The 22,511-nt window shown below is 37.8% G+C and overlaps 2 protein-coding genes across 2 annotated transcripts in view; one reads left to right on the forward strand and one right to left on the reverse strand.

Annotated features, from left to right (window-relative positions):
• The window catches only part of LOC139727966 (protein zyg-11 homolog B-like), a 35,842-nt gene extending 32,703 nt beyond the window's left edge, over nt 1–3,139 (reverse strand). Inside the window, exon 1 of the mRNA XM_071638941.1 lies at nt 2,721–3,139. The gene's annotated coding sequence lies outside the window, so the exon portion shown is untranslated. The remainder of the gene's footprint in view (nt 1–2,720) is intronic.
• Nucleotides 3,140–10,077: 6,938 nt separating this feature from the next.
• LOC139727916 (dimethyladenosine transferase-like) lies at nt 10,078–22,135 on the forward strand. The gene is made up of 11 exons (XM_071638889.1): nt 10,078–10,191; nt 12,688–12,761; nt 13,202–13,288; nt 14,444–14,505; nt 15,111–15,254; nt 16,490–16,613; nt 17,283–17,375; nt 18,847–18,911; nt 19,932–19,995; nt 20,597–20,703; nt 22,093–22,135. Exons 1-11 carry the CDS (start codon nt 10,134–10,136, stop codon nt 22,133–22,135), a joined length of 921 nt encoding a protein of 306 aa, XP_071494990.1. The 5' UTR covers nt 10,078–10,133.
• The last annotated feature ends 376 nt before the right edge of the window (nt 22,136–22,511 follow it).

Raw genomic sequence — 22,511 nt, forward strand, 5'->3', positions numbered from 1 at the left:
TAATTGACATCTTTCGCACCTAATCCTTGGCACCAGAATCACAATTTATCCCACAAATCACCATACACTTTCTCACCGAGCGGATGACAAAGAAAACATCGGCAAATGAGGCTCAAATTTCGTATTCTACGGTAAAATGTCTGTCTTGAACATTTCGAACTGTTTCGAATAGTTCACGCAATAAAACCTTGTGAGAAAATCAACAACTGGTTACGGTTAGACTCTACTTCTAGTTTACGTGCTTTGTCTATGGGAGCTGCACGCGCAGGTGATGAGTTGCGGGCCCCTCAGCGCACAACTATTCCACATCGTTCGCATTTGAGGACGATAGCTACAAATTTCCGATATCGATCAGTGAACTTTTGGTTCTATTGGAATCTTCAGCATTTTTCCTGTATGTGAGTGGGATTTCATAGAATTTCAGTCGTGAAATGTGATTCAAACATGCATAAATATTAACTATGAAGAGGTGCGGGTCACTCAACTATGAATTTGAGGTAAATGTGAATTTTTTCGTGTTTTTACATTTTTATGGGGCGTTTTTTGCAATTTCGGTCCACACAAAGTTCTGTGAGGCTAATCTACGAAGTCTCGCGCGTACAGAATGTCATTAGTACGCAAAAATGTGCGTGTCCGGTAATACCATGGTGTCCGGTGACACCATGCTTGCCCCTACTATATGTTGGTGTTTGCCACATCCTCTTCACTAACACAATGGGTAAACTCTTAAAGCTGTCTTATTCATATCAAAGGTCTTGTTCACTATTGGGAGCAGTGATTTTAAAAATGTTTAATTAAGATATCACACTTGATGCATATAAGTGTACATTGTAGGCTTGTTGTACCACAAAACGTCCTACCATAAAAAAAAATTCGCAATAAAGCCTAAAATAAGGAGATAACAGTATTTTTCTCAATAAACCATAATTGTTCTGCAAACAGTTTTGTCTGAAAACATTTTTATTATAACTGTTGTTCACATTATGTATATTTAACAGCACTTAACATCCATTTTACTGATTCAATTCTTTACAGTGGCTGTTTCTATCCCTAACTCACATTTTAGAACTATTTTATTGTTTCATCTGCAAATGATAAATTATGGCTTTAATGTACTGTCTATAAAGGCTAAACTTATTTCTAATTTCTGGGGATCTATCCTGAGATGTTCAGTCATTCCAGGTAAGATGAAACACGCATGATATTATACCAGGTAAAACCAGCTTTGGATAGTCCTACAACATTGTATGTACCATCCGCAGTCGTGTACATGTACAATGGTCAAAGTAACGCTGGTATTACAATCACTTAGACTACCAAAATAAGAGTAATTTCAAAGTTTTGCTCTTTCAATGGCAGTGTTTATCTTTGTTATCAAGTATTTCTACTGTTTTCTCAAAATGGAAAAAAAAAAGAACTTGACCCACAAGTCTGTCTAATTCCGCGAAAAACTTCTCATTTATAATAGTTTTTCTCGGAATTAGACAGACTTGTCGGTCAAAAAAAGAACATGAGATTACTGGGCACAATGTGTATATTAAACATAGCTTTGGCTTATTCTGCAATATTATCGAGCCACTTGCCAGGAACTAGATGAACATTGATGAAACAAATAATGACATATTCCCCCTTGAGAGAGGTATAAACATCATATTGGTGAGCACTGTATCGATGGAACAAACTGAATTTCAAGAATTCATGAAAATCTTCTTTAGATGCAATTGTAGGAGAGTGGATCGTATCACCAGACACTTTTTTTTTTCATGGCTCTGAATTCCATACTCAGAGGATGAAATTTTGGCCAAAAATAGCACCAGTTATTCACAAAGTTCTGAAAATTACGAATTCGGCAAAATTGCGAAAACCATTCATTCCGATTTTTGTAAAATAGACTTCAAATATACCTCTCTCCAAAAAGTTGTAGTTTTTGCGCGGTGTAAAATTGCATTATAATTCCAGACACGATTTATTGGAATACATCAACATCTTTTGCACCTTGTCCTTGCACCAGAATCACAATTCATACCCACGATTCACCGTATTACTGGCGTACACATTCTTACCGAGCAGACGACAAAGAAAAAATCAGCAAATGAGGCTCACGATCATGTGCACATGTCATCATATCAATCATGTGCACAACTGTCACACTCGAGTCACTCAGTCCCAACTACTAGTAGGACCTACTAGTTCATTCCATCTGCAGTGCCAGCGATAAAGTTCCATCTGTCAGTTATCAGATGGATGCTAATCAAATTACACTGGGCAATGTACAGTGTATTAAAGTCAACTAGGGCCTATTAAGTGTAAGCCCATTAACAACTTGACAGTTCAATACATGTAGAGTCTATGCTCACTTTGATGTTAAATTCTGCTTTGCACAGACATTTAATAATATGATGGCTTCCTAAATCCCAGGACAAATCAATAACAATAGTTATGGAATGAAACATGAATAGTCCTGACACGATCACGAATCTGATTCTTAACTCACATTGACAAGTTCATGACAATGATCTTCATTCAGTCATTACCATTCATTGCATTGTCACTAATGTCAGACCCGAGTTAGTCAGTGAGTGACGAGTGTTGGTTTTAGTGAAGTGCTGACTGCTGTATTAACATAGACCATACTAAAGATCTAAGAATGAATGAAAGCATATGCTAGAAATCAACATCTAAAATGACAGGAGAAAAATGATGAACAGACATCATCATACCAAGTTCAAGTTTCAGCTAGGGATTCTACGTTAGATCCCAAATACCGAAAGCCGTAGTAACACACTGCCTCCTCCACGATCCACCTGACTCCCGCACAACACACAACCGGTCTCGGCTCGGACGGGTCGATCACTCGTTATCCTTGTAGTCTGCACAACATAGCGATGGAGAGCTACAGTTGGTCATTGCCCATTGGAATATGTAGGAAGTACGACCGTCTGACAGAACGACACCTTCCCTTCGAAATATCCTGCGTTTTTACAAAATGTGTAGCAAAGATACGTGATCACGTGAGTCAGAGTGACTGTATCTTCACGAAATCATGGAAATTTGGTAAAATCACGCGTGATCACTCGGCCCAGCTGCCATCAAATGGCGTTAAATTCACGGCACTTCCGCCAGTTTGTTATGCGCTAATTTCGATCGTCGAGCTGCGGAGAAGAAAAAGGTCATCCAAAAGGTCAATTTTCGAGATCCCGAGCCTTCGCTATTTGTTACATACGTGACATCCGTACTTCACTGCCAGCAATCCGTGACTGGTGGCGGTCTTTGCATTATACGGCACTGTTTGGGAGTACGGAAGCAGAGAATAGTATTACTATACCATGAGATCCAATCCGAGACTACCCAACTGGAGGATAAGCTCGCTTCTACGGTACCTTTTTGATTTCTCCTCCTCCTTCTGCTGCAGAATCCTCTCTTTTTAAGTTCTTCTTCTTCTTTGCCTTTTCTCCCTCTTCCATTTCCTTATACAGTCAAACCTGCCTTAGCGGCCACCTCTCTATAGCGGCCACCTGTCTATAGCGGCCACTGAAAAATCCCCCCGAGAGAAAAGCAATGTTAAAGACCCTGTGTATAGCGGCCACCTGTCTAACGCGGCCAGCGGCCACAAATTTTGTTTCCCGTGGTAGATTTTAACCTGTCTATAGCGGCCAAAAACTCGATGGAGCCGTAGCCGAGCCGATAATTCAGCGTGTTTTTCTTCTTGTTAGCCGTGCCAGTCATTCCTGGGCAATGTTCAGTGATCGCCATCGTTGCATTCATCACTTATTCAGTCACAATAATGCACTAGTGTTAAGCTTTCTTCATGACTGTGCACATGCTACATGTACTGTGCAACAATTTCATAAACACCGGCATTGTTCTATGTATGATACACACATGTGCATACGCACACACATACATGTACATGTAAGTATATATAGATGTATACAACGATGATACATGTTACCTGTCCATAGCGGCCACCTGTCTATAACGGCCACTTTTCCTGTATCCCTTGGGTGGCCGCTATAGACAGGTTTGACTGTATATATATATATATATATATATATATATATATATTTTTTCAGGGACTGTGCAACAGGTCGACACGTAGGCCCTAATACACACTCACTTTTTTGGCTCTTGAGAAAAAAGACGCAAAAGCAAAAACAACATGAAAACAAAACAACTCCAATATAGGACCACCCCCCCCCCAAAAAAAAAAAAAAAGAAATCGGTAGGAAAACGCAAACTGGGTAACCTATGACTTTCCGAGCAGCCCAAGGATTCTCCCAGTCGCCCTGCGGGGAGGGGGTGGGGGTGGCCGGTGCCACTTACTCTTGACCCAATTAACTCAACCATGTGAGTAGCCCTTGACTCCCACCCCCCCCCCCCCCCCCCCCCGAGTCTGCATTCTCCTTATTCCTGTCTTCCTCAGCTCAGTGGCGGATCCGGGGGTTACTTTTAAAACAAAAGAAATAGAAAGAAAAGAAAATGAAAGGGTGCGCTCACGCCCCCCACCCCCCCCCCCCCTCCTCCCCTTTACTTTTCGATAGTGGCACCAGAAAAGCCCTGAAGAGAGGCACGAGAAACGGCACGCCGGGAGACCTTTTTTCTAACTTTTTTTTTTTTTTTTTTTTTTTTTTTTGCTTGTCAGCTGATTAAACCCGAAAGTGGTATACCAGATTTTTTTTTCGGCCCCTCCCCCCTTTATGGAATCGGGATCTGCATCTGTTCCTCACCATACCAGTCTTGCTTTTCTATTCTTTTGCTCTTCCTATACACTCCTTATCATTTCAGTCTCCTCCGTGCACTAATATTCTAGCTCTGTATTACAGTTGTGGGTGGGTTTTTTTTTTAACATTATTAGTCCTCTATAATGATGGGCGGGACTCATTTTTTTTTCAACTTATATACCAGCATTAAAACTATACTCCCACTTCTTCTCGTTCCTAATTCTTATCCCCTCCCTCTTCTTCCTCTTTTTTTTTTTGATAATTAAAATTGTGCATTTCTAATTTTTCCCTTTCTCCTCGATCGTTGTCCACTCTTTTTTTCTCTTTTTTTTTGCAGAGTCGTCCGTTGTTTTTGTTTTTATGCATTAAATATTATGGGGCATTGAAGCTTTTTGTTTACGTCAGTTTTCTATTCTTCTCATTTTTTTTTTAAGCATGGCTGGTGTTATTCAACTAGTCCGTATAACAAAGGCCTATAGGGTAAGAACACGAAGAAGAGCGCACGTGGATAAGACTGACCATCCCTCTAACTGCAACGTGCGCTGTTAATCATCACATAATATAGATTATTTAGCAATGATGTTCTCAAAAGTTTCACCACAGGACGTTGAAATCCGAGAAAAATACTTGAGATAATATGTTCCAGGCACCACCTGATGTAAGGAAAATGCCTTATACACTTCCAGATTCTAGGGTTCATACAAATATCATTTAGACAAATCGTGTCATTCGTCGATTAGGGTGGATTTTAAATTAGTGCAAGGGTGATGATCACATTGGCACGGTATAATGGGCTTTCTTGTATAATATTCCGTTGTGCCATGGAGCTATTTGTATTGTATATAGCTCCATGGTGAGTACATAGGTGTCAGGGGCGGATCTAGGAATTCCGTAAAGGTGGGGGCGCAAAAAAAAAAAAAAAAAAAAAAAAAAAATCAGGTGCCACTTCCGGGTTTGTGCAGCTGACAAGCAAAAAAAAAAAAAAAAAAAAAATCGGTTGACAAGCAACAACAACAAAAAAGCTTCAGCGCAATTTTCTGGTGCCACTGGTGCCACCATCGAACATTGAATGGGGGGGGGGGGGGGGGACTTCCGCGCCCCCTCTTCATTTTTCTTTTTATTTCTTTTATTTTCAGAAACCGGGCGCCCCCCCCCCCCGATCTGCCACTGCGGGTGTCCTTGTGGAATAGACCAAGGAAGTATACCTCCTTAATTGGTAAGACGTCAATAACGGACCATCCCAGCAAATTTTTACTTACTTTATGTCAAAATAAATTGTGGCTTTCTTTTATCATTTCCTCACAATCATGTATGAGCGAGTCCGTGCCTTTGCAATAAGGAAATCGACAATAGCAAATGTTTGAGGCCAAAAGTCTGTTAAGCAAGAAGACTTGCAGCATCAACAAGCTCCGAAAACTCCGTAGGCCTGTATAGGTCAGTTACAGAATTCTTGCAGCTAAAAAGTCTGCCTAGAATGCAGTTTGATTGATTTTATAAGGCAATGAATAGAAGGCAAAGCTATGGACAAAATGAAAATACGCACCACAAATGCCGTTGAAATCAAATTTGGTTGAGGTATAAAGAACAGAATGACAAATACACCACAAATTTGAAATGAAACGTGGTTGTGTAATTTTGTCAATGTTGCTTGATTGTGAAGGTCCACACGGCTATATATTCATGAAGGGATTACAATGCTACAACAACAACAACAACAACAACGCCAACGGACGATATTGATTGACTTGTAAGACTTCGCCGAATAACAAGTTAACTTATATAGTTCGATGGTCGTCCAAATTCATGTGTATACGCAATTGTATGATCATATAGATTATAAATAAACTGTTCAGGTTAATCATCGTTTAAACATCTTTAAACATCTGTAGGTTTAGGTCATTTTCAGTAATTTCGTGTTTCAAATTGTGCTAATTGTGATTGTTTTGCCTCAAATGTTTGTTTTGTTTTGTTTTGTTTTAAGAAAAGATAAATAGCATGAATTTGGTCATGTTGACTGGCAGAACTTGCGAGTGTGCTATTCACGAGTGAATCTGTGATGACACATTATTTTAGTCGCATGTTTTAATACTTAATTGTTAGTGATGTTTGGTTCTGCCTGTAATCTCAGTTTCGTGTTCAACCTGAGCTTAGAGAATTCCTGTCGAATAGTTGTTTGCAAATGAGTTCTATTAAAACCTTATGCAATTTAAGTGAGATTTGTAAGTACTGCCCCATATCTCAATACCATATGATATGTGTGGTTGTATAAAAGATTTATACAAAAGCACACGAATGCGTTGCGGAACATATACTGTCTTAATTCATACAACACACCTTCTTTCCTTCGAACACATTTATTTACCAATTGAATGTGAGGTTTCCAAGTAAGATGACAATCAATCTGCAATGACAAAAAAAAAATGAGAATTTGATAATTATATTGGCATCAGAAATAAATCTAATACACTCTCTGTGATTATAAACAACTTCAATATACACTCGTCAAGTTAGATTATTTTAAACTGTATACTCTTCAAAAAAATTCGAGTGAAAAAATTCACTCTTAAAGGACTCTGAGTGAATACACAAAAGAGTAAATTTGGAGTGAAATTAATGTGAATTTTCATTCGTTTTGGAGTGACCTCAGGGATCACTCCACAATCTTCGAGTGATCCCTAAGGTCACTCCAAAATGAGTGAAAATGAACATTTTCACTCAAAATTCACTCCAATTTCACTCTAAATTCACTCTTTTTTTTTTTTTTTTTTTTTTTTTTTTTTTTTTTTTTAGAGAGGTATCAAAACCAAAATAAGACAATTAGATTAGAGTTACATGTTGCCGTATACGAATTACAGTCAGGAGAGTTCAGGGAGAAGTTGCGATAATCTGTGCCAGAAACTCAACTGCCCTCACCCCCACCCCCACCCCATATAACACAAACACACACACACACATACACACACACACACACACACACACACACACACACACACACACACACACACTTTTGAAAACGTGGCGCCGCGGCGCGCCGGCCGTGGTAGGGGAAGAGGGCGTGAGGGAGAGAGGGAAGAGGGAGAAAGGGGGGGGGGGGGGCTCATAATGTTGTTAGCTAGTCTGATATTTTATTTTTTTTCATACACATGAATGAAATGAATGCACAAAAAGGAGAACTTTGTATGAACCAAAGAGATTGTACCAAAAATAAAATCTTTTTGGTACGAACACAATTCATGCTATCTATTTATTCTCTATGTAAATGACTTTCCCAAATCATCAAGTGTCTTTTCTTTCTTGTTATTTGCAGATGACACTATAGTATTTTTTGCTCTAACAAAGACCTGCGTGTCCTGTTGGAGACAGTAAATATGGAATTACATGGATTAGCTAATTGGATTCATGCCAATAAGTTATCCTTGAATCTGCTTAAAACAAAATACATGTTATTTAGTGATAGAGACACCTTAATGCCTGGTCCTGTAATTTTTGATAATGTTCAGATTGAAAGAGTTATATCAACCAAATTTCTTGGTATCCATATTGATGATAAGTTGAATTGGAAAATGCATACAACTCACCTTTGTAATCTTCTCTCTAGAAATGTTGAACAAACTAAAGTCTTTTCTTCCAAATAGCATTTTGGCCATGCTATATTCATGTTTGATTTTGCCTTATTTAAATTATGGTGTATTAGCTTGGGGTGCTACAGCCAAAATTCGCTTAGAAAAAATGTTGCTTCTTCAAAAGAGAGCTGTTAGGATTATGTCAGCAGCAAATACACATGCTCATACTGATACGCTGTTTTATGGGAATAATGTTTTGAAAATTCAAAATATTTATTTATTGTATTTGGCATCCCTCATGTATCAGATCAATAATGGTAATGTGCCACACGCAACAGCGTCCATGTTTGTTAAGAATGATAGAATACACAATTATTGTACGAGACAGGCTGCTTTATATCATTTCACATCAGTCAGAACCACAGAACTCTTACACAGAAATAATACTGTCGCATTGGCAGGCCCAAAATACTGGAACTCTCTGGAATCCTCTTTTAGACAGGCCATTAGCCTATCTGGATTTAAACGTAAGATGAAATCTTATCTTCTTGACAAATACAATTAATCCTGATGTTTTGTTGTTGTTGTTTTTTGTATTACTGTACTTCAGATGAAATAACTTGCATAGTTATAAATATACTTTTTTGTGCATAATGTGAGTCTGTTTTATGAATGGCAATTGGGACCTTTTTCAATTTGTTGTTTACTGAGGTCCTACTGTACAAAATATTTGTGTGACATACAACTTGTGTCAAATATTTTGACCTTGCTTCTGCATGTGTATTGGAATTTGAACCTGTATATTTTTTATTTATTATTATTTTTTTACACTCTGAAATTTGTCAGAGGGAATGCATACATGTGTTTCCACTGTTGATAAAGTTCCATAAATTGTAATCTTTAAATAGGGCTGAGTGTTAAATTCACATCTTTATGAATAATTAGATATATGTAGGCTTTTTGATATAATCTGCTTTATTGGTTTTACTTTTTTTTTCATTGATTAATGCTGAGTTACATCTTAGTTAGGCACTGGATATCTTGTAAGTCATTGCCTTTATTTCACCCTCTTTACTCTTGTCCCTGTAACTGTGTGTCCAAGTCCAAGTTATTTTTTCCCTTCCCATTATTCAATCCCTTATTCTGTTTAAATACAATTTTTTTCTTTTAACATCCGTTAGTGTGCTTTCTCCCCCCCCCCCACAATTATCATTTCATTTTCGCATATTGTATGTATATATTGTACATAGTTTTCAGGCTGAATTTTCCAGTCTTGTGTATCTGGTGGTTTTTTTGTTTTGTTTTGTATCTGTAGATAGGAGTTTCTGCAATTTACAAGCTTTGCTTCTCAGCAGGACTCCTATCTTTTCCACCTCATGTATATCAATGTATATGTTAGCTCTTTTTAGCTATCTGTCATGTTTGTGTAATCATTGATTTCTTGTCTTCACCCAATATTACAATTTCTGTAATTTGTTTTCTTGGTGGAATTGAACAAATAAAATTGAATTGAATTAAAATGCTGTTTTGGGAGAGGCAGTGAGATACACTGTACTACATTCTCGTGCCATCACACGTCGCTACGACCCGTCTGCATCCACGAGATTTTGCGCGATCCGACGCACGAGTTTCTTGCGCAATAGTATGAGCAGCAGCGTGTGTACCACAGCTCTATGTACTGAATGCACTTCTACGAACGGAGAGATACCACATGTTCGTGTATGCAGTGTGTTACGTGTGTGTGCGTGCCATCATAGCAAATGTACCCCTGTACGCGAGGTGCTTGCTGTATTGTTGACACTCCGAACCTTTTTTATCGTAAATTGAAGCTTGAAATTAAGTTACCACCATGCCTAAAGTTAAAATTGAGAAAAAGTCCCGCGTTCACGAGCAGGTGTTTAAACAAGGTGAGTATAAGTGGTGATGAATTTATGCACTTCTGCAATGAAATGTGACGACTTCGACTGAGCTGGCCGGTGTTCAGTTTGTGTCTAGTCTAGTGACATGTGTCAGTCCCATGTGTATGAAATTTTGTTTGGTATAATTTATAAGCCAACAACATGCAAGGTCTTATTATTTCAAATAGAATTGAGACTTGCAGTTAACTTTGTGTTACTGCTGGGGAGAATCGGTACCCAGGGAATGAGGTCACAACGATTAAAGGAAAATAGTTTCTATAAGGCAAGTTACTCATTCATCCCAAGTCAAAGAACTAGGGATTAGTAAAATTTAATTATCAAAGATTATCGAATGCACTCGATCCCATATGATTTACTGCCGTAACATAGCCCACGAAGCACAGCGTCAGTCAGACAGACGGGGCCAGGCCTCGCCATCAAAGTGGGGAACCACAACACAACTACAAAACTTATAACAATTATACAATACTTATACAGACATTTGTACATTAATACTCGTGTGAAGTGCGTGCTTATATTATACAGAAGGTACATAAGTCAACATAGAGAGCCCTTACGATAAGTCCATTGACCAAAAAAATGGCACTTTCTAGCGCAATCCCCGACCATCGGGGTTCATCGTTGCAGAATTCAAAATGGTGCGTTGACCACTCAGCAAATGCAAATTATGCGTGCGCGTGCGTGGCTGGAAGTGCGGCGATCTACTGCGTGCATGCGCTCTTTGGTAGAAGCATGGTCGACAGCGAGCTTAACCGTTAAAAGTGCATTCCCGATCGTGTGAACTCCCGATAATCAGATGTACAGTTCGCACATGCTGCATATAATCTTCATTTTCAGTAAGTTGTGAAATGTGTATGTCAATATCGATAACATAGCTATGTAGTGTCATTAATGAAGATTACATTTAACAAGTTTGAGGTGACAAAAAATGATGTCAAGTATCAAAACTCAAAGCGATCGTAAAGCGATTGCTGAGCTGTCTTTGTGTTGTGGGCTGTTCCGGTACAGCCCTGTCGCTATTTATACAGCGACTGGGCTGTGTATAGTTATCGATCCCACTACTCACGCCAGTCATGGTAGTCCCACCGACCAGTACTCCTTCGTCAAAGCAGCAATCCTCCATTACATTCAAGAGCAAAGCAACTAGTTTCTAAACCTCTCTCTCCGCGCAATAAACACCAGTGCACCCCCTGTCCGGTTGGACCCTCCTTAGGGGTGTTGGACAGTAACACAGAAGAAGTTCAAGAAGGCACTTCCGAAATGACACAGTTTGAAATGCTGCACCAGTATGTTTGATATGCTCGATAGATAATTTTTTTTTTTTTAAGTTTTTTTTAATCATTTTTGAAGTAGAAATTACGGCTTTAAACGGTGCATGATGTGCTCCACATATTCTTTCTTGGGTAGGTCTATTTATGTATGGGTACATATGGGTACAGAGCTGCCCTACAGGAGCCAGCAGAAGGACAGCTTTTGGTCCGTAAATTAGGAGCAGGAGGAGATTCCATAAAGCCCGACATAGCCTCCACGGAACATATCCCCGACAGTAACGACAAGATACAGACTGATCTTTACTTCTAATTATTGAATATGTACAGATGTAGTTCAGGGGGGCATTTCATGAAGCATTTTGTCCAACAAAGTTGTCTGACCAATTTGCTCTCAGCCAATCAGATGCAAGGATTTCAGTAGCTTGTAACAGTTTTTCATAAAAATATCCGACCAAAACGCTTCATGAAATGCCCCCCAGTTGTTGACAACTCGTGCCGTGCAAAATTTGGTTCCTCCAATAATCTTTATCTGTCCAACCGCATTGATGATTTTCTTGATGCGGTCCAGTGTTACCCTGTCACCAGTGTCGGTAGTATGACGAGTAATGCACTTGAAGGATTTAGAACCTGTGCGCAGGTATTTGCGCAGGTATATGCGCACAGGTTCATGTGGATGAACAGTTAAGCAGTTGTCATATTACAGATGGGTTTACGTTTGACTGAATCAAGAAAAATCATCAATTTGGACAGAAAGGGACTATTGCAAGAACCAAATTCCACGCATGTGGAACGTCAGAGGCATTTGTTATGGTGTCCCTCTTTGTTACTTCTTTCTCTTTCTTACTTGAAGACATGAGTCGGGGCACTTTGCATCCAATATGTGCATGTACTTGGTCTAGATAAAGACATTTATTTAATGTTTAGGTTTGGGCTTATCTACAACATAAGTCCAAAATATCTTTATACCACACAAATTCAATTGATGTGCAGGGGAATCATCTGTACCCCCGCTTGACTTGTTGATACTTGTAAAGCTCATCAAGGAGGGTCCTCTACACTGCTAGTTGAAATGTTCAGCTTAATGTGGCTCTGAAAAATTAGTTGTCACAGCAACAATGCCAAAAATGTCAGTCACAAAGTTATTCTACATATAACACTTGAGACTTTCTATCAGTGACTTTATACATTTCTGTTTTCTTTTCCTTTTAACAAGGCATTCTGTTCAACACTGGTATTGGTCAGCACATATTGAAGAACCCCTTGGTCATTGAGGGTATCTTAAACAAGGTATGCTATTTTGTTCTTCTTTCATTGTTTTGTTAGCACTGCTAACAAAACTCAGAAGAGTAAAAGTCAGGAGAGATGAAGCCATTTATATTTGGGCTTTGATTTGCTCTTTAGAAATGTAAGCCTGTCAATGACTCTATAGATGCATTTAAAGAGTAATGAAAATATGAAACTATTCCATCATGTATCATCCTTTTGTTTTCATTTCTAAATGTGTATTTGATTCTTTTTTTGTTGTTTATCTCTCTTTCTCTTTTTCTTTGAAGACATGTGACTTCTTATTTGAACCGCATTGAGCGTATGTCTGTTGATCAGATTTGCCACAAACAAGACTAACACTTCAACACTGCATATATGTGTTTTGATGGTGCTTTGATGTAAACTTACTTATTTGTGTTTTTTTGTGTGTGTTTTTCTTGTTTTTACTTTCACATGACAAGGCTGCACTGAGAAGCACAGACACCGTGTTGGAGGTTGGACCTGGTACAGGAAACATGACAGTGAAGATGCTAGATAAAGTTAAAAAGGTATGGGCATTCCTCTTAACCTGTTGAGGACAAGTCTCGAGTATATTCGGGCAAGTGTCTATGGGAAATGCGTGTTGTAGCAAAAGGAGCCCGTCCTCAATGGGTTAATGTCATCTTATAAATGTCTATGTTGCAGAGTAGAGATTAAAGAAAAAATATTTGAACAGAGAAAACAAATGTTGTTTATTGTAAGTGCACTTCTTATGGTAGTCTTTTCACTTTCATATTGAAATGATATGCATGTAAACATAATATAAAGTTTTATCAAGAATATTTTCTGTTCTCCATCAAAACTGTATGCAGTGACAGTTTTGTTTTGTAACATTGTGATCATGCATGCATAGACAGAAGGAAAGACAAGAGTTGCAACACAAACATGAGCTTTGCATGTGCACTGCTCCCTTTATATTAGGGAGCTTTAGATTTTGACGCGCGGACATCTGAGAAGAAGCTTGCGCTGGACGTTCTCCTCTCCCCTGCGTCGTGTTGAAAAGTAGCTTTAGATTACGTTGGGACACAACGTATGAAAAATAAAAAGGCGCCCCCATATGATCGGTGCATGAAGTAGTTCTCTCCGTTGCAAACTGTGTGGACATAAGAATAGCCCAGTACGCATAGTGAAAAACTCAAGCGATGCAAGCTAAAAATAGATCGACTTGACGCGCGCTTCTGCGCATGCGCAGAACATGTTTTTTCCCTCTGAATGTCCCAGTCGCGAAAATCTAAAGCTCCCTATTGATTAGAAAAGTCAATCAAACACAAATTCTTCTAAAGGATAGGAGTTACAAAAACAACACGAGGAAAAAAATGATCAAGATCTTTGATATGTTAGACACGGAGCTGTAGAGTTCATTGTATCCCGCAGGTATGTGAATGGCGCCATTTACGCCATTGTTTATTATCATTGTGGCAACAGTGCAACCGCCAGTTTGGAATAAGATGCCTGATTCAATGTTAAAGTTGAATTCTACATGCTGTGACTATGATCTGAGCTTGTCAGACTGTATACATCTTATTCTGTACATCACAGAGTTTGTGTACAAGTACTGGTAGTTCTGTGCAAGCTTCATTGTGATAACTGTCATTCGTACCCAACTTTACATGAAGTTGGTAGCTGTGATTCTACAATGGTGTCTGCATGTCTTATTCATTCAGGTCATTGCTTGTGAGCTTGATCCTCGTCTTGTTGCTGAACTTCAAAAAAGGGTCCAGGGAACGTGAGTAGAAAAGTGGTCCACTTTTTGGAAAAATGTTATCCTGTGTTGAGGGATTCAAAATGATATTTGAAACTGTCGTAAAGAAGTTACAGACTTATCATACATGTCTTTGCATTAACCCACAAATAAATGCCTTAGCATTTGTCTATGAAGCTATCAATTTTTCTCCTTCTTTCAGCATTGTGTTTTGTTTCATATTGTTTTATTTTGTTTGTTTTTCTTTTTTTTTTGGGGGGGGAACATGACTTTTTTCACACTGTACTCTGTAAATAGCGAAATATCTTTATTCAGGATAGTTCACATCTTTTTCTACATTTTTTATTTTCCCACATCTGTTCTATTCTGTGAATGAAAAAAAAGAGTAAGGTATTCTGTGAGAACAGTCAGAGCACCCACAAAAATATGAAAATTTGGGCTCATTGAGACTGGATGCAGTCGATGTGATCATGCACATTGTAATGTGCACACTGAGCCAGAGCTATGTACATTGTAGAACTAGAGTGGTGATGCTTTGCGTGTCTGTAATCTTTGTTGCATAGAGGAACCCGACCAGTTTCTAATGCCTGTTATTTTCCCACCATTCTCTGTCGTATGTTATGTTCCAGGGCATTCGGCCCAAAGCTGCAGGTGATTGTGGGCGATGTTCTCAAGACAGACCTCCCATTCTTTGATGTCTGTGTGGCCAATCTTCCCTACCAGATCTCGTCTCCGTTTGTCTTCAAGCTGCTCCTCCACCGTCCATTCTTCAGGTACTCTTATCTCTTCTTGCCCTTAGAAAAGAATTAATTCAATTCTATGATTGATTTGTTTCTGCTGTAGCATATTTGCATTGGCATTTGTCCCACTGTCATGACATACTGAAGCTGTAAATGTAGCTTTTTCACCGTGGTCAGAAAATCAAATCATGCTCTTAACAGAGAGGAGAGTATTTTTCATCATTCTTTTTTTTTAAAGAACAAGTTACGCTGAAAGGAACTTCCCCATGATTATTTGATCATTTGTAATATTGTAGTCTGTGATTTTTGCATTTGTATTAGCAATGACCTTTCTATATACACATGCCCAGTGTACAATAGTAGCTTTGCTCATCATTGCAAATACTCTGTCTTTTGAATACAAATTTTTTACTCAAATGTTCAATCCTCCTACGTACATTCATGAGGGGATATCCTGTGAAATATCTGTCTTTCATGTGCCTTTCCAAGTGTGTCCCGTTATCCTGTACCACTTTATAGTACAAATTTAATTTTAGAGATCGGGTAAAAGGATCATATTCACCAAGGCAGTTGATCAAGCAATGTCAAACATGATAACACCATGTTGATTTCAGGCCACTCATTTCCAGCTGCCTGGTAGAAAGACACTTTATACTTTACAGGGTATACTGGTTCTGCAGTTCTGCTAAACTGCTAGTTCTGCTAAACTGCAGTTTAGCTTCTGTGGATATGAATGAGCTTACCCATTCCAAGATGTAACTGTTTGGCCAGACTGACACCAAAACTAGTTGAGAAGATCTTCCTTGAAAAATGCTTTACCTCTCTGACATTACTTAAGAAGATTCAATGAGATTTATAATTATGTATTCGTGATGAGGGTTATGATAATGATGATGGTAAAAATGCTAATAATGTTAGTGCTGATGATAGTGATAATGATAATGATAAAGATAATGATAATGATAACAACAATGGTAATGGTAATGATTATAATAGTAATGATAGTAATGACAACAATAATAGTTGTTATTACTATCATTATTATTAGTATGACATTATTCATTATAGGAAGGAGAAAATGGAGAAAATAAGAAAAATTATAATGAAAATGATTACAGATAAGAAATATTTTATGATATTTGTGGTGGCATATGGTATTACATACAAGTAGAAGTAGCGGTAGTAGTGGTGCTTTGTTATTTTTAGGAAGATTATCATCAATACATTTCTATCACTGATAATATCAATCATTTCTAAAACACCTACAGGTGTGCTGTGCTGATGTTCCAGCTTGAATTTGCCCAACGGCTGGTAGCCAGGCCCGGGGACAAACTGTACTGCAGACTATCAATCAACACACAGCTCCTGGCGAGGGTTGATCACCTGATGAAGGTAACCATGGCGATGTATTGATGATGAAAAGGGTGTGGCACCAGTTGAAACAGTGCAGAGAATGTGATATGCAGTTCTGAGAATCGTAAATGGAGTGAATGAACAGGAGGATGTATGTGATATGATTTGATTTTGTTTCTCCAGGGTCATATTGAAAGTACATGTATATGTAGCATTTCAAAACAATTTTAAAACATAGCAGGTTGAATATCAAAAAACCATGAACAAACATTGTTATATGAAGAACATGAAAGAGAACTCGTGAATGAAAAGTCTTGCTGGGGGATTCCTAGTGATCATTGATGTCAAATTTAGAACTTTGAATGTGCCAACAAACAGAAGCAAAGTTTATTGATTATATACCATATACAGTGTATTACATTGTGCACATTCTTATGTGATTTTAGGATTAGTATCAATGATAAGTTTGGTCTTTTGGTAGTAATTACAGTATTTTTGATGGATTGTTTTTCTAAAGAAAGTGAATTGATAACACACAGCTCATATATTTCTCTCTTTCTCTCTCACATTCTTAATGTTTTTGTTTGTTGTTGTTGTTTTTTCTCTTATCATGTACATACGTTCTCCAGCTCATTCATTCTTTGTAATCAAGTATTTTTTAGGTTTGTTCCTTAAAATGGTTTTTATTCATTTTGATAATTTTGCCAGGTTGGAAGGAATAACTTCAAGCCACCACCAAAAGTCGAATCCAGCGTTGTAAGAATCGAACCAAGAAACCCACCACCCCCCATCAACTTTCAGGTAAGACTGCGTTAGAATAGATTTAGCATTTGTGTTTCCTGCATGCATCTCTTTGCATCTAGATTTATATTCATGGCACAAAGTGGAGTCTTGAACCCCTTCTCAGGGAATAATTTTACTTCTCAAATTTGATAAGTACTTTTGATCAATAGGAAAATACTTTTAACATAGTTCAGTACAGTCCTATGTTAAAAAAAAACAAAACCTTGCTACACACTAGAAATTTTGTAAAGCAGTTTTGTCAAAAGGCATAGCAAATTGTGATGTGATACCAGGAAAATTATTCCCTGCTTCCTTGTTTGTTGCACACAATGAATAAAGAGTACATCCATGTGCTTCAATTTTTCCTTTCTGTCAGAATGTGACCGTAACTTAAAAAAAAAAAAAAAAAGCTTGTTGTGGTTTAATGCTGTGAGGTCTCATCTTCATGCATGTGGTTTGTTTCAAAGTAAATATGTGCAAACAAGATGATTTCTCTAAGATTTATAATGTTTGTTAACCCTAACTAGGCCGGGCTATTTAGGTAGTTGATAGAGCTGGGGGGGCCTCCCAGGCCCCCCCTCCAGATCTCGGCCGTCGACTGTGCGATCGCGACGAAAATTGGCACACACATTGCCTATGGTGTAATCTAAAATACCATGAAGTTAATTTTTCTAAAAATCATCATTTATGCTAAATTATGCTAATTTATGCATGATAATGCATAAAATCAGACTAATTGGTATAAATCACAAAATAAAGCTCAAGACAGGCACATTTTTAGTGTAAATATTCTTTTTAGTGTCCTTGATAGCAAATGTAATTAAAAAAATTGTGATATCAGAAAAAATTCTGAAGTATTTTATTGTTTTTTTTGAATTTCTTATGTATTTCCTTGTTTTTTCGACTTTATGTTTTCCATTGTTTTTTCGATGAAATTTGTCTGCGACATCGCTCCAAACGAGAAAATATGTTATTCATTGATTTTAATCAATAAAACACCAAAATAATCATGCTTTTATGAAATTTGCCAGTAAGCACAGTTTGCATTGAAATTGTACACGAATTAACGTTTTTGAGCAATTTTTGGCCTGACAGGCATGTACATATTTATGCGTAACTTCGGAACCGTGAGCCCGGGCGTTGCAAATTTGGTGTCAAAAGATGCGGGAGACTCGAAAGAAAAAAGTCATGAAACGTCGCGGCAATAGCTTTTTGCGATTGCGATACATCGCGCGGAACGTCGAGGGGGGGGGGGGGCCTCGGAAGCCCCCCCTCCCCCCCGGCCTAGTTAGGGTTAAGTGCTGTCTAGGGCAAATTATTTGTATAGGGCCCCATTTTTCTCTCTCTCCTTCTTTCTATGAAACAACAACAACAAAACAAGATGATTGAGTTTTATTTGTAGTTTTTGTATGTGGAAGCGTAACCATTTTCTTCTGTGCTGTTGGAGTATGTTTGGTTCTTTCAATTTCATGATTTTTGTCTTGTTTAGGAGTGGGACGGTTTGGTGCGGATAGCGTTTGTGAGAAAAAACAAGACACTCTCGGCAGCATTCAGGCAAGTATATCATGCTGTTTGTGTCAGCGGGATCATATTCGTTATTTTTTGCTTGTTTGCCCAATATGCACCATGTTTGTCATCTACTGTCTGTTGTCTGTTTTTCTTCTCCATCGGTTCTTGATCGAATGCAATTTATTAGTTTCATCTGGTGGATTAGATGAGTAATTCAAGAACTTGGCACAGCATTGTAACATTAGAAATTGTAACATTCAGTGTAAATTTAATTTCAAAATTGCTAACGGTATATTTCCTTCTTTATCACTTGATTGAAAAAGCATATTTCCTTTTTCATCACTGGATTGATTGTAAGTTTGTTTCAAACAGTACAGTGAAATTGATTTCATATATTTTTTTACCACCTCAGATAATTTATGTCATCATGATAAATTGCATACAAACTAACAAAGAAATCAGCTGCTCCAACAACAAAGCTACAAATGTTTTGACTTGATATATTTATTTATTTATTTATTTATTTGTTTATTTTATTTTGTTTATCTTTTTTTTTTGCCCATAGAGCATCACTGTAGTATACACAAACTCTTCACCAGAATCCTGATATCACATAGTGTATTGCTTAATATGAATTGATTGATATGATTTATGTATATTTATGAAAAGCTGGGACATTGCTTCTTTTAAAAACTTAATGCAGTGATTCTCCTTCCTTTAGATTCTAGAAATCTCATTTCCTCCGGTACTAATCAAAATTAGTTTGATGAGCATCGAATCACAAAAGAATGTTTTCTGATGTCCAGATACTGATTGCCTTTTGTACCCTCTCATAATCGCTGGTATGATTTCTTGCACAAAGTATACATTTTAATTCCTTTGCGCTGAAGATAAGTGTATTTGCCTGAATTATATTTTGTATTCACACAATGTCATAGTTGGGACTCTATTGCAGAAAAAGAATAGTTTTCACCGGGTCCTACTGAATGCCATTTCTGTTTGTTTCCAAACTTATTTCCTGCTGAAAATGTATCTCACAGATATTAGTCTTTGGTCATTTTACAGGAATAAGGGCATTATTGAGATGCTGGAGAAGAACTACAGGATACACTGTTCAGTCAAGAACATCGTAAGTATACCTACAACATTGGAAGTACAGCATGATTATCATTTGTACATCTAGCTATATAAATCCTTGGTAGTCTCTCGCATTAATCTGTACTGCTACTCTTTCATCTGAACTTAGTTTCTCGTGGTCATTGTTGCTTGTGGAAAGGCCTTGTTCAAGAATATAATTGTTGTCTGCCATCTTTTTCTGTGAGCAATTTATAAACGAAAGTTGGTAATGCAACCTTGACTATGTCCTTTTATATGTGCTGCTTACTCATTCTTTTACTTCTTCTTCCACTTACAAGATATCTTTCTTTCACAAATTAGAAATTGAAAAGTCAAACATACGTCAGAAATGATGCATTATGGGTGGTTGATATGCTGTGTTTTCTTTAATGTTTTGTTTTCTTTTTGACTTTATAGTTTAGCTACTGCTTCAAGGTGGCTGTGGACTAAATGCTGCAATGTTGTTTATGGCTATTAGGATAATGTAATCACTTGTCTCCCTCATAGATACATGATTGTTGTGATAATTGTTGAATCTTTTTAATGTGTTGGCTTCACTCATGCTGTAAATAGCACTACAGTGTATATCAACTGTATTTTAATTCACCGCATAGCCAATTCCAGAGAATCTGGACATGAAGGAAAAGGTGTGCAAGATCCTGGAGGCAAACCAGTTTGATGGCATGAGAGCTAGGACCATGGACATTGATGACTTCCTCAGGTAACTTTTTATCATTTTATGAATCTAGTCATTTTTGCTGAAGCATGTAATATCATTACTGTGATATGACTTTATAGGGATGGTACAGTATTGGTGGAGATGAGAATTGGGCTTTTAACTTTTTGCGAGATACCAAGAAAATACTTATGAAATAGTACAGAGCATACCATTTTAACCCTAACTAGGTTGGGGGGGGCCCCCCTCAACGTTCCGCGCGATGTATCGCTAACGCGAAGAGCTATCACCGCGACGTTTCATGACTTTTTTCTTTCGAGTCTCCCGCATCTTTTGACACCAAATTTGCGATGCCCAGGTGCGCGGTTCCAAAGTTGCGCATAAATATGTAAGTGCATGTGAGACCAAAAATTGCTAAAAAATGTGAATTTGTGTACAATTTCAGTGCAAACTGTGCTTACAGGCAAATTTCATAAAAGCATGATTATTTGGGGGTTTTATTGATTAAAATCAATTAATAGCATATTTTCTTGTTTGGAACAATGTTGTGGACTAGTTTCATCGAAAAAGCAATGAAAAATATAAAGTTGAAAAAACAACGAAATACATAAGAAATTCAAAAAACAATAAAATACTTCAGAAATTTTTTCTGATGCTGCAATTTTTTCTCTTATATTTGCTCAGGACACTAAAAAGAATATTTACACAAAGAATGTACCCATTTTGAGCTTTATTTAGTGATTTACACCAATTTGTCTGATTTCATGCATCATTATACACAAATTAGCATGATTTAGCATAAATGATAATTTTGTAAAAATTTAAACTTCGTGGTAGCATAGATTACGTCATAGGCAATGTGTGTGCCAATTTTCGTCGCGATTGCGCAGTTGACGGCCAAGATCGGGGGGGGGGGGGGGGGGGGGGGAGCCCCCCCCCCCCGGCTCTATCATCTACCGAAATAGCCCAGCCTAGTTAGGGTTAAGAGGAATTCAAAGTTTATTTGATGAAAATCGGGTTTGGAATGACTGAAACATCCAAAAACAAAGTAAAACAAAGCGATCGTAATAAAAGGTGGGTCCCACACTTTATTAGAATCGCTCTGTTTTGGATATCTCAGCCATTTCAAAACCAATTTTCATCAAATAAATATTGAATTCCTCATGGAATTACATGCTGTTTCATATTTCATAAGAGGTTTCTCATTATCTCGCCAAAAACATTCGAAACCTGGAGTTAGGTCTCAACCAAAACTATACCATCCCTTTAAGCTCACCTCACATCCTCTTTAAAAGAGTCAAATTTGGTATGTCAGTATGAAAAGTTTACACTAAACCAGAATTCGATTCCTTCATAGGTAGGCTTTATGGTGATGCTGTAACAACTGATCAAATTCTTGTCTCATCTATCCCATTCTTTTCTCTTTGCTCCTAGGCTACTGACCAGTTTCAACAAGGAAGGCATCCATTTTTCGTGACAAACTGTCATGTCTACTCTGCCTCAACTCAGACTCATCATCAAACTGTTCACCTTGTCAAGGGCAGAAGGTGAATCCTTTATACAAACCTGTCATGTCAAAATAAAGTGTGGTAGATCTAGATATTTTGAAACATCATGACTTGATACACACACTTTGGATATCCAAGGAGACACTATGTGCTGACTATCGAGATGCCTTGTTGTCAGCGCTGATATTGCTGATGTGGCAAGTGAGAAATGATGTGAGGTACATCGTATGTTAAATTTCGACAGAGAATGTTCTTAACATGAGGTTCACACTGAGAAGAGTTCTCATGGTTTCTGTGGATTCATATTGCCATTGCTAGATGCCAACTAAATATATGTGTGCCACG

This window comes from Diadema antillarum, unplaced genomic scaffold (assembly GCF_040938485.1).
Source record: "Diadema antillarum isolate AM-2024a unplaced genomic scaffold, OU_Dant_1.0 seq00000160_RagTag, whole genome shotgun sequence".
Lineage (NCBI taxonomy): Eukaryota > Metazoa > Echinodermata > Echinoidea > Diadematoida > Diadematidae > Diadema > Diadema antillarum.

Bases quoted from the DNA above. Each gene is read 5' to 3' on its own strand.
- LOC139727916 (XM_071638889.1), top strand. From the start codon at position 10,134: ATGCCTAAAGTTAAAATTGAGAAAAAGTCCCGCGTTCACGAGCAGGTG. The intron at 16,614-17,282 runs GTAACCATGGCG...TAATTTTGCCAG, and splicing joins GGGTTGATCACCTGATGAAG to GTTGGAAGGAATAACTTCAA. The intron at 19,996-20,596 runs GTAAGTATACCT...TTCACCGCATAG, and splicing joins ACTGTTCAGTCAAGAACATC to CCAATTCCAGAGAATCTGGA.